A 14,155-nucleotide genomic window follows, 5' to 3' on the forward strand; every position below is an offset into this window, starting at 1 on the left:
CACACACATACAACTTGTTTAAAGTGTACTTGTATTTACAATCTTAGTGGAACAAATGTTATTTAAAAAGAAAGTGCCAATGAAGTAAATATCTAATCAGAGCAGAGAAAGGCCAAGTGGGAGCTAATGGGGAAAAAAGAAAGCTGAGCCAGCAGGCTCGATCAATCAGGATAACAGTGAGCCTTTGTTAAAAGCCAACATCTTTAATTAAAATTCTTGTATTTTACTAATAACTTTGCATGTCCATAGACTTCTTATTGATTTCAGTTATTTCCTGGTTTCCTTTTTTAGATTTGTAGTTTCCAGAGATATTGTAAAGTTAATGGAAACACTGCAATGGACTGATTACTTGCATACATTTATAAAATTATGGCCATCTAAAACATTTCCAAGAGGCCCAATAATTTGCTTGTAGAAAATAAGAGAAAAATCTCTTTTAATATGCTGTTGATAATGCTATAAGTTGATCATATTTATTGTAATTTGGTGACTTTCTTAAAGATTTAAAAGAATGGGATGATTTCCATTTTAACTACAGAAGATATAGTTATATTAAAAGCTCTATAAAATACAGTTTAATGTCACTTAAGTGATAGTGCTTAATGTCATGCTAAAGGATCAAGAGGTATAAAGAAAATATATAAAGTTGTGCATGTTCTCTGGAAAGATTGTAGGTATCAGGACTGGCACTGGGCGCCTGACCCATGGGGTCAGACCAAACCTGGGTTCACCAATCCCTATACTTGAGTTCTGGCCAGGAAAGAATTCAGAGCCAAGACCCAAACTGCAAGAGAACATTTATTTGGTAAATTACAGAGGTGGAAAAAGTAATTCCTAGAAGAAACGGGTTTAGAAAATAAGTTACAGAGGCAAAGGAAGGGCCCTTGGAGCTTGGGAGTGAGGAAGGTAAAGATAAAGCGCCTGGTGGGGAGGGGAGGAGATGGCATGGGTGTGCTCCCAGGAGGGAGAGCTCTGGGTCCTCCATCCAAAGGGTTTTAAGGGAGGAGATTTTAGGGGGGGGTCCCAGGGGAAGATCTCAGTAGAATGTTCAGCAATTTTCCAGGTGTGTCCTTTCAGGGTTGTGGTCTCCACTGATTGATTGACTGGAATATGATTGTGGTACTTTATATAATTCTGCTTGGCTAAGTTCAGTTATTTTTTAAAATTAAATATCTTCTCTGAGAGCTTTCTTTCCAGTGTGTCAGACCTTATGTTGCTGGTTAAAATAACTGATAAATACTTACAGTGAAAAATCCCTCCCTTATCCGAGTGAGGATATAGCCTTATATAGCCTGAGATCTCCCCGAGTGTGGCAACAGTGACTGGTTTCAGCAGCCTGTGCTCTAGTGGGAGATAGGCAATAGCCATGCAGCTCCAGACCCGTTTCCACCTCTGCTCTCCCGTCTAAACAGACGCCTTACCCTACGTGGGGTGTCCTCTCATAAATCAGAAGGAAGAGTCTTAGAACAAAGATTTTGAAATGTTGGCTTATAAAGGCTACTTCTGGGAAACCAGGGGCCCCATGGGTTTTGGCCCCTCCTCAGACTTGCTGAATGAGAAGGGGGGAGGGCCCTGCATCTTCCCCGCGCATCTCCCCGGGCCACTCCCAGAGTCTCCTGGCACTCAACACGGGGGCGTCCAGTTATCGTCCTTCGGAAGCACAGGTATTGGTGACAGTTTGAGATGACGTCCCCTCAGCAGCATCCCCTAACGGGAACATTTGGCTCTTAGACTTTACACACCTGACTCTCATGGATATTTTGAATGAATCCCCAGTCCCGGTTTCAAGTTTAGTCGCCCTAATATAATAAACATTTACCTTCCCAGATTTTACTTTATTTATTGAACACAGTTATTACTGAGGTACCGCCAATGAATAAGCTAGTTAATATTTGACCCAAATATTTTAATGCACCCAATGCAGCCATTTAGACAGGATTCTGAATGCAGGGGAAAACGCTAATGAATTAATATTCAAGCAAGGATGGAAATTAGTATAACCAAAGCAATTATAAGTTAATGTTCCCATCGAGGTTAAGTGAGTTATCTCATTGATTTCAGGAACTGTTTGTGTTTTGTTTCCATCATAATAAAATATGAGTAGAACCTGATGTGTTTAATTCATAGTAAATAATGTTTATTAATCAGCAAATGTCATGAAGTAGATTGTACAGAGAGAATGTTTTCTTTCTAAAAGCAGACCTCACACAACAAGGTGAAGAGATGTTTCTTAACTATGTCATATCACCGTTTAGAGGTGAAGTGCGTTTTGTCCTTTCTGTTTACTTATATTATTACATGTCAAGCAAATACTTGCAAAATGCTTCATGCTTACTGAACTTTCAGTTGGAACTAAGGCATGTGAAAACCATGGTGGCAAAAAGTGCTATTTTTAGTGTTGAATGGGTCTTACTTTTTATTTTTTAAATCAATTATAGCAAATCCTGTAATTTAATTGTCTCTTAATAGCTTAAATCAAACATTTTCAAAGTAATGAGTTAGAGAGACATTTATTTGCATGTTCCTCAAGCGGAATGGTATATCTAAGATCATAGTGTCCTAAAAAAATATGAGATATGTGACCACTGTATAAAAGAAATAGCTATCTTGAAAAATTTGCAGTCGACTCAATAAGACACATGATGTAATTACTTAACATACATGTTTTAAAAGTTCCACAGTGTAATAATTATTATAGCACATAAGATTGTACTATGAGATTATATTCATAACATTATTTTCATGCTAAATAGTGTACTCAATGTAATGATCCTAATATGAACATTTAATAAATAATTTTAAAATAAATTTATGGTTAATTACCTTTATAAATATTATCTACACTAATTTCCCTATTTTATGGGAAAGGCCAAGTAAAATATATACATAAAGAGAAAACATTTTGTAAAGTTACCTTTAATCACTATAGAGTTAAAAATAAAAACACTCAATGTACATGACTTGGATTAAAATATGATGGGACCCACAGTATGTGATTGCTGACTCACTTCATGCTATTTTCCAGCTGAGCAATTCCTTCCCTCTAAAAGCAAATTCATAAACTATCCTGTGATAACACCTATTCCAAATCTAGTAATTTGTTTACTTAACATTCATCTGCTATTTTAATTAGCAGCTCTTGGTATATCAAAAAAACCTTCTTAAATCAGAAAGAAGAATTATATTTAAATCCATTCTTTGTAAAAGTATCTACTAGAAGTGTTCTCTTTATATGGTATGGTTTACTAACTAGGACATGTAAATAAGTATAGCACTAGGTAAAATTTAAGAACATTAACTTAAGTATAATGTATGACTATGAAGTGGATGTAATTTATTTGGGTATATTTAATATATAATGTAGAAGTAATATATATGTATAATGTATGTGAAATATAAATAAAAAGTACATGAATGCCAGGTAGATATTGGAATACATCCGCAAACAAAATAAGTGTAATAGTAATAAATGAGTTGTAAAATACATTAGGTGGTGATTGATGCTGTAACAAAGATACAGGAAAGAAGGGAGGGAGAGAGAGTGGGAGGGAAAGAGGAAGGGAAAGAGACAGAGAAGAGGGTCCAAGTGTCCATCAGCAATCAGTAGTTTGAAAAGATTCAGTATTAAATAGGGGAGACTTCATTGAGAAGGTGAGATTTTAGCAAAGACTTAAAAAAGGTAAGGGGCAGGCCTGGTGGACTTATTTTGTAGAATTTTATTTTTGAATACTTACAGAAGAAATTATTTAGTTCAAAATTTAGTATTATTCAAGTTGCAAATACAAAATATACCCTCACAAACCCAGACCTAAAATTTTGTTTTTCTCAAATCTTCTATAAGCTTTTGCTAAGACGTATCATATTATTTTATTTTTACAAAATAAAAACAAGACAGGGAATGAATCAGAATGCATTTTTAGTTTAAACTCTATTTGTTGTTTTTATTGATTGTACCACATGGGGGGGAATATAATCATGCCCAGTGGGAGAATATAGTTCAGATCGAAACATTGTAAATTTTTATCAATATCATCATCATGTTCTATTAAAAAGCATCCAAGTGAAAATACGGGAGTATGAAATAACCAGTGGCATAATTTAAGGAGCACTTTAGTCTAATAATAGATATAAACAATAATTGTAAGTTATTTGCATATTGATATACTCTGTTTCTTGATATTTCAGTATTTATTTATATTTCTTAGTGCCCTGTCTCTTTAACTCTCTACCTTTTATCTTCTCTGATAAGGGCATTAGAGATTAAGTAACAGATACTTTGAGTTGGTTAATAAGACTTATTTATTCACTTGGAGGGAATACATATTTATTTTGTATTAAATGCCAAACACTGTGCTCGTCACCAAAGATACAACTTGACTAAGACAATACACTCCAATAAATTACACTAATAATTTGGCAGAGGGAGCAAACATGTAATAACTAAATAAGGGCCTTGTTAAGCACTCTGTGACCGTATCTCTGTCTTCAGTCGCATTAGATAGGCGCTAACCCAGCTCCATCGCAGAAGGCATAGAATGAAATCCAGAGAGGCAAAGAACCAGCTGTATCACGGGCGGAGCTTGCCTCTGAGCCTCAGCCTTCAGGCGCAGGGACTCCTTCCCCAGCTTATCGTCCTGCTCGTTCAGGAGCAAGAGCGACAGACTATCCCAGCCTGGAGATGAGCCTGGGAAGGTTTCAGAGCAACAGTGGCTGGCCCTCTTTGTGGACTATTTGCTAGACAGAAAAACAGGAAGGGATGTTAGCCTGAAGGGATGCGTGGAAAAGGCAATGAGAAGAACCACAGTTGTATGCGGTGCAGGGAAGCAGGCGTCGCAGGGGCGTTTCCCTGTGGCTGGATGCAGCAGAAGCACAGTGAGAGACTGAGAGATGTCCGTAGAGAGGGAGATTGGTCAATTAGTGAAGGACTTTTATCTCTTGCTAAAGGTTTATCGTTTTAGTATAGGGATGGCAAGTAAGTTTTATGCTGTGAAACAACACTGATTTCTATAGATAGTGGCTTATATTTTCAAGCCATTGCTTTAGAGCAGCACGGAGGAATCACTGGGATCTGAGTAAACTTTTATAAAGCTATGCGATCATTTAGAGATAAGTTTCTGAACAAAGTTGGAGTAAAGAGGAAGGGCCGTAATGAAGAATATTTACTGCTAGTACTTGGTAATGTTGTTAGGTATGAGAAGTGATGGTAAGGGGAAATGGGAAATAGAAAACACACCCCAAACATTTAGCTTAGCTGCTGGATGGATGGAGGGTGCTGCCATTAGTTGAGATACAGGAACAAAGAAGGGAGATATACTTGGTGCTGAAAGAGGGAAAGTGAGTTACTTTCCATTTCTACATTTTGCGATATCTAAATGGGGACTTTTGTAGACAACTAGGGATTCATGCTGTGGCTCAATAGAGAATTCACATCTGGATCTGAAAGTAACCTACCTATAGGTAGACTACAGAGTAAGAGATGAATGATTTCATCAGGCATGAGCCCATAGCCCAGTAAAATTCTCAAGATCAACCAAGACCCATTCTGAGGAATACTAATGTTTTAAGAGAAGAGCCTTGCTCTAGTAGCAGTGAAGGAAGCTTTGAAAAACTAGTAAGGAGGTAGGAAGAAACAAGTGGAAATCCAGAAACCAAGAAGTGATGTGCTACACATAGCCTGTAAAAGTGTTCCTCTAGAGCTTTTAAAATATGTCTTTAATGAGTGAGATAAGTAGAATAGGTTCCCCTGGTACTATCACTTTGAAGCCCAGCCTATAGCACTGATTTTACTAAACTATACTTTGATAGGATTCCGTCAGCTTGCGTTAGAGGATGTTATAAGAAAAGACCAAAGGAAGTTTTTGTTGTGTTTAGTATGAATGTGTCTTCTTCCTCCTTTGTTCCCTCACTCCCTTTTTTCCTTCTACTCTACTTTCTTCTTTCCCTCCTTCCTTCCTCCAAGAATGTTGCTCTGTTCCTTACATGGCTCCCTCTTTTTGAAGAATCTTGACAGAAAGTTCACTGATATCTCAGGAATGGAAAGAGTTGTGCTACGGATTAGTTCGCTCTCTCCCTTTCCTCCCCCTCCCTCTATCCCTCCTGCCTCTCTCTTTCCATCCTTCCGTCTGTCTATCTGATATGAATCATGTAAGATATGATGTGAATCATGTAAAGATTTATATTTTCCTTTTTGCACTGACTGGTAAAAACCTTAGATTTATTTCTGGGGACACCCGCTGTAGGACCCACCAGTGCACAGTGGGAATGGACGCCACCTTCCATAACCCGCTGGAGTGCCTCATTCAAGCTTGATTCTCTCCTGCTGAATTGTATGATTTTCATAAAGCACAGTAGTATTTGTTAGAACAAGAAAGAATATAGAAACTAATTTATGTGTTAATTTTGAAGGTTTTTGTAGAGTAACTTTGACCTGTTGCAGACTTCATTCAGTAAACGTTTGCTGAATATCAATTGGGTCAATTGATATTCCAGAGCCCAGCTTTTCTCAGCTACTCCAAGTCCCCTTAGAAGTTCCTCTTGGTGGCTGACTTTGATCAAGGCTTCATATCTGTCTTCTGCAGTGACAAGGACGGTGTGTGCAGAACAATGTGATGGCAGGTGCTATGGACCCTACGTCAGTGACTGCTGTCATCGAGAATGTGCTGGAGGCTGCTCGGGACCTAAGGACACTGACTGCTTTGTAAGTCTGGGTCCTCTTTTCCTGTCCTCCCTGGTTTGACTCAGGCATATTGAATCTTTAATATCTTATTCAAAAAGATCTAATTTAAGCATTTTAGGATGAAGAAAGATTCTCTGCCTTCCTAGAAGTCATGCATTCACTGAGTGGCTATTGATTAACTTGGATTGCTCTTCATATCTTTCTACTGTAATTTATATTACCAGTGAGGTTTATTAGAGAGTGTGAAGGACAGCATATTGAAACATCTTTTAAAAACTAGTAGCATCTTTCCAAAATTTACAGTGATCACCTGATTACGTTGGTGTATCAGTGAGTCTTCTGAGTGAGGGGACTTGCATTTTATTTCTTAAATATGAGTTTAAGATAATAGCAGATACATTTATAAATTTAACTATTTTTAGCTTATATTGTTTAAAATTCATATTATTCAAAATTTATGAGACTTACAAATACACACTTGAAGCAGTTTACATGCTAATCTGTGTGATTTTTATTTTAGAAGAGGACACTTTTGCTTTCTTAAAGTTAACATTGATCACTTGCTGGGGACACTGTTAATTATATTTTGATATATCTCATACAGTTTTGTCTGTTCTTTTGAATATATACAAGCAATTCTGTGAGCTATAGTTAATGCAATTTCATGCGCACAGATCATTAGTTTCATTTTAAGCTAAGACTTTGTTGTTGTTGTTAAAAATAAGCACAGGGACTTATTTTCTTGTTACCCCTTCTCAAATATCCAGAGAATATACTATATATATTTAGAATTCAGTATATTTTTCAAATTGGCACTTAATTCTGAAAATATGCAAAATGTAAATGACAGCTCTTATGATATGGTCATTTGTGAATTTTCTTAATGTTGCAAAGAATTTAAAGTGTCTACCCTAATTCTACAGTGAACAAAAGTATGCATTGCAAAAGTGAGTCATGAGGAAGAAAAAAAGACTATTAAAATGTTAAAAATGTAGGACAGCTGCCCAGCGGGTCTTGGACTGAGACCGTTTTCATTTGCCTGTGTCCAGACATGGGCAGAAAACTGGATTTGGGGGATGCTGAACGGGTGTTGGGTTAACAATTCCATAACAGTAACATGGTCCCACTACCACGATAAGCAGAGTGCCAAGGGAGCTTCAGAATTTTTATTTCGTTATTTTATGGAACGGTCCCATGCTTCCACTTTGGCATTGGCTGCAGAAGTGCTCGGGAATGCCAGATCGGGGCCTTGGTGTAAGCCGTGTTGTTTTGTTTGTCTGGTTCCTCTGGTCTATGTTCCTTTGTTGCCAAGCAATCTGTGCACAGCACCACATAAAGTATGTTAGTAAAGCAATTATGAGGACATATGAAGTTTTATAGCCCTAAATTAAAACTTACTGGGTTTTCTAGATTGGTTTTTAATAGATTCTTCCTGGAAAGTGTCATCTTAGTAAATAACATATCATCAGTGATTCTTGTTCTGATTATGCATCTAGTAGCCCATCGTCAGGGAATTGTCATGTTGGTGATAAAGTGCTTGCTAAAACAATTGATGAAGAAAGTGTTTTGAGGAAACAGAATAAATTAGTGCTTATTAATAACCTTACATAGAATTTATGATGTCTGTAAAATACTACTTGAGTTCACATTAGCTTGCTTTCCAAGGCCTAAATTATTCCTATGAAGGTTTAATATTTTTAATTAAGAGAATTGGTTCATCCACTCTTTGTTAATAGCATGTTTTTATGTACTTATACATATGTTCTGTTTTTTATAATAAATACCTCACTCTCAGGTAGTAAAATTGTTTTTAATTATTTTTAAAGGCATTTGAACAGTTTAACAAATTGAGATTTTAATACAAATATCTGTCAGTGGAAATGAATTGTTTTACTTGAAATGGTGGCTTTTACCAAACTGTGTGCATCATGAAATAAATCGTGCAGGAAATGGCATCATATTATTTAATTTAGCATTAAACACCCCCTACATTTACTCTTTGACTAGTTACCTGCCAGAGCCTTTTCTCTGAGTAGAGTTTAAATGGTCATCGCATGTTTTCTCACTATGCAGTGAACTCTCCAAACATCAGCTTTAGAAAAGTCTACCCTATAGAACTGGATATTTATTTATTAGTGCTAGACTCTGAGACTCAATATAGACCCTTTGAATAAGTGTGAGATTAAATCAATTTTCACTGTTAGCTAACTTTAATAATTTATACCAATTCTCCATTTAGAAGTTAGTGGGTAGATACTAAGCAATTTGAACTTCAGTAACTATAGATGGTATATTTACTGACATTGGAAAAACAGTTTTATAAAATTGTAGAAGTCCTAAGCAAATTTGAACTTAAAAATTAAGCACTCATGACTATAAATTATCAAATTTTTCAGTTTTTATGAAATTGATCTATAGTTAGTAAAGCACACAAATGTCTCTAAAAACTCTTACAGTAGTGTTCTTCTAACAAGTATCATGAGGATTATTTTTAAATGAATTGAATCTTTGCTGTGTTGCAGGCCTGCATGAATTTCAATGACAGTGGAGCTTGCGTTACTCAGTGTCCCCAAACGTTCGTCTACAATCCAACCACCTTTCAATTGGAGCATAACTTCAATGCAAAGTACACATATGGAGCATTTTGTGTCAAGAAATGCCCACGTAAGTAATGGGATAAAAACAGTCAAATGAATTAGATCATTGTGGAACAAAAAATAATTTCATGTAAATTTATTGTAACCTCACACTTATAGTAATATCATGACTTACTTGGGTATGGGGACTCTTGCCACCATTGCGAAGATAAAGAAATTTAAATTCAAAACATTAAAGTGATCTGTCCAAAGTCTCAGAAAAGGAGGGGTATGTTTGAGGCTAGAGTGCAGTCTCATTGACTTCCAAACTCATTATTTTCACTCTAGCATTGTTTTTGCACATGATGTTGTCTCAGAAAAGTGATTAGTTTTGTGGCAGCAAGCTATATAATGAATGAAGTATGCTCCTAATACCAATGAATTTTTACCTAAAGTTATTTGTGATTACTTATTTATAAAAGAATATATAGCATTATTGTTTTAATATCAAATCTCATAGTAAACAATAACAATAGATATGAAGGGCATACTAAAACAGGACTTTACCAAACTGATAGCTCATCCTGGGGATATAAACTGAGCAGATTAACCTTCATCAAGAATTCACTAAAACATGCCCTGATATTTGCTTGAATCTGTTTCTTTGCTTGGGTGACCAACGGGATATTTCTTCAATGTTCGATGTACTGGAAAGGCTGAAAAAATCACCGCATTTGTTCACATACTCAGTTAAAAGAGGAAGGCTTGGCAGTCTACAGCATGCGGATAGCATGGTTTTCTTGGCTTTGTGCGCGTGGTGGTGCAGGGAGCGTGACCGACGTGGGATGAGAGTGACTGTAGGTTCTGGTTTTGCTCACTTTTAGCCATGTGCTTCTAAGTGAAGTAGTTCATTTTTTTATGCCCTCCTCTTTAAGACGCTGATGGTAATAATCATACCTTCTCTCTCTTTCCCAGAGTCATTATAAGAATCAAAGGGAGACGGGAAAAGAATTAGAGATACAGTATATAAAAACAGGTTTTTTAATACAATGACAATTCTAGCATTCTTATTAAATATTTACATTAGTTAAAAGAATCAGTATGCATATGTGTATATACACATGAATTTAACATGCCTCTGAATTAGGATTTTAAGGTCACAGAAACATTAACTCTAGGATAGTAGAGATTTTTCCATTTTAAACACTTTCATATTCAAACTTACGTTCTCGATCTAATAACACCTCCTATCTAAAGTTACCCCTGCAAAATGGGCTTGAAAGTATTATAAGATGAGACTAGATGATGAAATTTTTCCTTTTCTTAGACAAATGTTTTCCTATTCTACTCCCTTCAAATTTTGGTGCCTTGCCCCAAGGCAGTCAAAATTATGCTTTTGCATGCAGGAGGCAGCTGATCAGTGACTCTCATCGCTGATGTTTCTCTCCCTCCCTCTCCCTTCCTCTCTCTGAAATCAATAAAGATATATTTAAAAGAAACAAAGCAAAACAAAAACTATGCTTTTTTGGGATATTTGATATTTTCCTTTCTATTCAAGTCCTGAAGATGAGGCCCAGGACGTGGGTTGAGGTGGAAGAAGTACCATGACAGTTTGGGCTCGGGAATTCCCTTTTTTGTTTTACTATATCCTTTAAAGGGGCTCATCTGAAGGCTCTTAACTCATAAATTGTGGCAAGTGGCTGAACACTGAGAACTATTTGGTGAAATTACATGCCCAGCTACCTTAGATATGGTAACTCATACACTTCCATTTTGGGGTTAGCTTAAGTCTATCAAACTACAGATTAATTTAAAACACTTCCGTATTTAATTAGAATTCACATATTTGATGGGCTTTGCTCATAAGGCATGGTTGCTAAACTGGAAAAGCAAAGATGTTTAGCTTCTAAATACTGCTCTACACTCCTTCATCCAGAGTTCTGAAATTCAAGAACTCCAAATAACAAATATGTTTTGAAACTCATTTGGTTGCAGAATCTGAAACTAATGGGCACAGAGCTATTTATAATCTTTATTTATTCTACTTTGCATCAATTGCTGCAACAATGTGGAATAAGAGGTATTCCTAAAGACCGTGTAGACAGGATGGGTGCATATTACAGAGTATGTGCACCTGCTGCAGGTTGGGGCCCCCTGCGACAGGTTAGGTCGTTCAGGAGCCTTCTCAGAGTCAAGACCTGTGGAGGAAGGAAGGGGGGCGCCCACCGGCTGTGAGGCGCCGTCAAGGAAGCGCGGTTGTGGGCGCCCCCTGGGCCGTGGGAACTTGCAGTCCACGCTTCTTCACGCGTCCGCCCACTCTAATGGATTCTTGTTTATCCCTCTGCCCCACACTCCCTTCAGTTCCAGCTTTTCTAGCATTTCTTTTCCCCAAGCAAGCCACTCCTCATGAGTTCATATTTATTCTAAGCTTAGGTTACTTCCACACAAAGTAAATGACCATTTGCGCTGCCCAGAATTATGCCCATTGTTGGACTTTTCCTTGTGACTACCTCTCAAGCCCACTCCTTGGTGAGGACACTGGGCAGCTGCCATCTGTTTTTAGCTGCTTGCACCCACGTACCAGGCTCAGCACTGGCCCTCCTCCCTCGGCTCGTCATTAGAGCCCTGTCTTGGTCCTTACTCAGCCTTGGGTGTGAGCTGAGTGGGAGGCGCCAACACGATGGGAAATGATGAGGTGTGGACCCCCCACTTACGCAGTTTACTCGTGTCTCTGCCAGTGGCCACATCCAATCCCAAATCTACTGCTTCCAGCTTGCAATCGATTTCTGTGGACCTGTCCCACATTATGACATCATGGTTTTCACAAAACTTTGCTTATTAGGGGCAAGTCTGACTGCGAGGTCAGTGAATGAGCCATGGTTAGGTAGGTGCTCTGTCTCTCCCATGACCCAGGAGCATGTCGAGGCTGTTGATCAAATGGTGTATAAGCTTATGCTGCAGATGGTGTGGCTCAGCTCTAGAATCCGAGACGTCTCTTGTGATTTCCCAAGTGGGACTTGCCCGTAGCTCCACATGGCATATTTTCCCACTAGAGATCCTTCTAACGCCATAGTGCCTCTTGTGTTTTATCCAAGTGGCAGCATTGCTTGCGTCCCAGCCTGGACCTGCTCCATATGCCTTTTCTGCTCCGGGCCCCCTTCAAGGCCAGAAGCAGGATTCACAGACATGGAAGGATGCTGCCTTTAAGACCCAAACTGGCCCAGCAGCTGTGGGTTTTCCCTTCATTGTGGAAGACTCTAAATGCAATAATTTGACCTTTCTTTGGGAGAGAATATCCTGTCATATTCCAGATCACTGGAGTCCTAAACATTTTACCCACATGCCAGGTAATTAGATGTTCCTGGTTTATTTGGTACACCTCTCTTAAGTAGTGTCCCTTCAAATTTTATTTTGCTTCATCAAATATAGCTATAGGATGGTTTCTGTGGCACTCCAGTGAAAGATGGGACACATTTTAAACATTTCCTCCTGGATATGAAATGCGCTCTCTTGGTCCAAGGCAGTTTAACTTCAGCTTCATTTGTGCTTTGTGTTACTCGAAGTATTTTAGACTTCAGACTTGCATCATGACCTGAAATGAAGTGGAACTATTGAAAAACAACAAACTAAATGTCATGTAGTTTCCTAAGTCTGTAAAAGAAATTTATTCTTTCTCGGGGGCAATTCAGGATGTGGAGCTATTATAGTCAAGCTAGTGTACTTGTTAGCACAGGCTGTCCTAAGATTTGAATGTGAGTGTTTCTGGATTCGATTTCAGGTTGAGGTGTTTAGATAGAGTGTTGTTTTAGGGAAAGAGACATCTATACTGTCAGCGATGGTAATCATTTTCACACCCTAAAGTAGCTTGTTGGAAACTTGTTTGCTGAACATCATCAACATTATTGCTAATTTTGCCTTTTTTATCAGATAACTTTGTGGTCGATTCCAGTTCTTGTGTGCGTGCCTGCCCGAGTTCCAAGATGGAAGTGGAGGAAAATGGGATTAAAATGTGTAAACCCTGCACTGATATTTGCCCCAAAGGTGAGTGATAGCTGAGAGGGCCTATAACAAGGATTTTCATTTCCTTTTTAGTGGGCCGACGAAGTTCACCTCTCAGAACGCACCACTCCCACTAACAAAACTCCTTCCTCCACTTTTCCATAACTTTGAACAGTTCCCAACAGTATCTACTATTGGAACTGTGTATATTACTGATTTTGAATGATATATGCTAAAATGATCCAGATGAAACTCAGAGTTAACTTTGATAGGAACTCAGAAATAAAGTTGCATTTTATTCTATACGCAGCAAATCTTAGAAATTAGGAGCAAAACAAGTGTTCACTCAATTATTTTAGCATCAAGAACACATATTAGTTGCCTGTCAGTGTATCCAAAATGATCTGCTATGCTTAGAAAGGGTACAAAGAGAAATGTAACATTACATGAAAAAATATTTTGAAAGGTAAAATATATGAAACGATAAATACGTTCACTGTAAGTGTTAAATAAATGTTGCAGCTAATTTATATTCTAGAATTTTAGTGGAGGAAGAAATACCTTGCAGCTATGGTGCTCAAATTCCTCACCAGAATTAAACTTCAATTAAACAGGACAAATATGCAGTTCAAATTTTTCTAATATGATTAAGCTTTGCAAACTAACAGGAGAGTCTTTTAAAAGGGCAAACTTCACACTATTAGCCTACTCTCCCTTTCTCTCTCTCTCTCTCCCTCTCTCCCCACACATACACGTGTTGTTTCTTTTTTTCAAGAAGAGCCTTCAGAAAGCACAGGTAATACTTAGTTTAACTCCACTCACATCATTAGTACTCTGTTTAATATATATTCTTAATTAGACCAATGTTTTTAAAACTGCAGGTTGTAGGCCATCATTAGACTAT

The 14,155-nt window shown here is 37.7% G+C and overlaps 1 protein-coding gene across 1 annotated transcript in view; it reads left to right on the plus strand.

Moving 5' to 3' along the window:
* ERBB4 (erb-b2 receptor tyrosine kinase 4) overlaps positions 1-14,155 on the plus strand; it is a 796,211-nt gene that overhangs the window by 551,592 nt on the left and 230,464 nt on the right. Inside the window, exons 6-8 of the mRNA XM_016196749.2 lie at positions 6,579-6,697; positions 9,199-9,340; positions 13,180-13,293. Coding sequence (XP_016052235.2) covers positions 6,579-6,697; positions 9,199-9,340; positions 13,180-13,293 — 375 coding nt within the window. The remainder of the gene's footprint in view (positions 1-6,578; positions 6,698-9,198; positions 9,341-13,179; positions 13,294-14,155) is intronic.

The sequence above is a fragment of the Miniopterus natalensis genome, chromosome 8, assembly GCF_054644295.1.
Source record: "Miniopterus natalensis isolate mMinNat1 chromosome 8, mMinNat1.hap1, whole genome shotgun sequence".
In the NCBI taxonomy this organism is placed as follows: Eukaryota; Metazoa; Chordata; class Mammalia; order Chiroptera; family Miniopteridae; genus Miniopterus; species Miniopterus natalensis.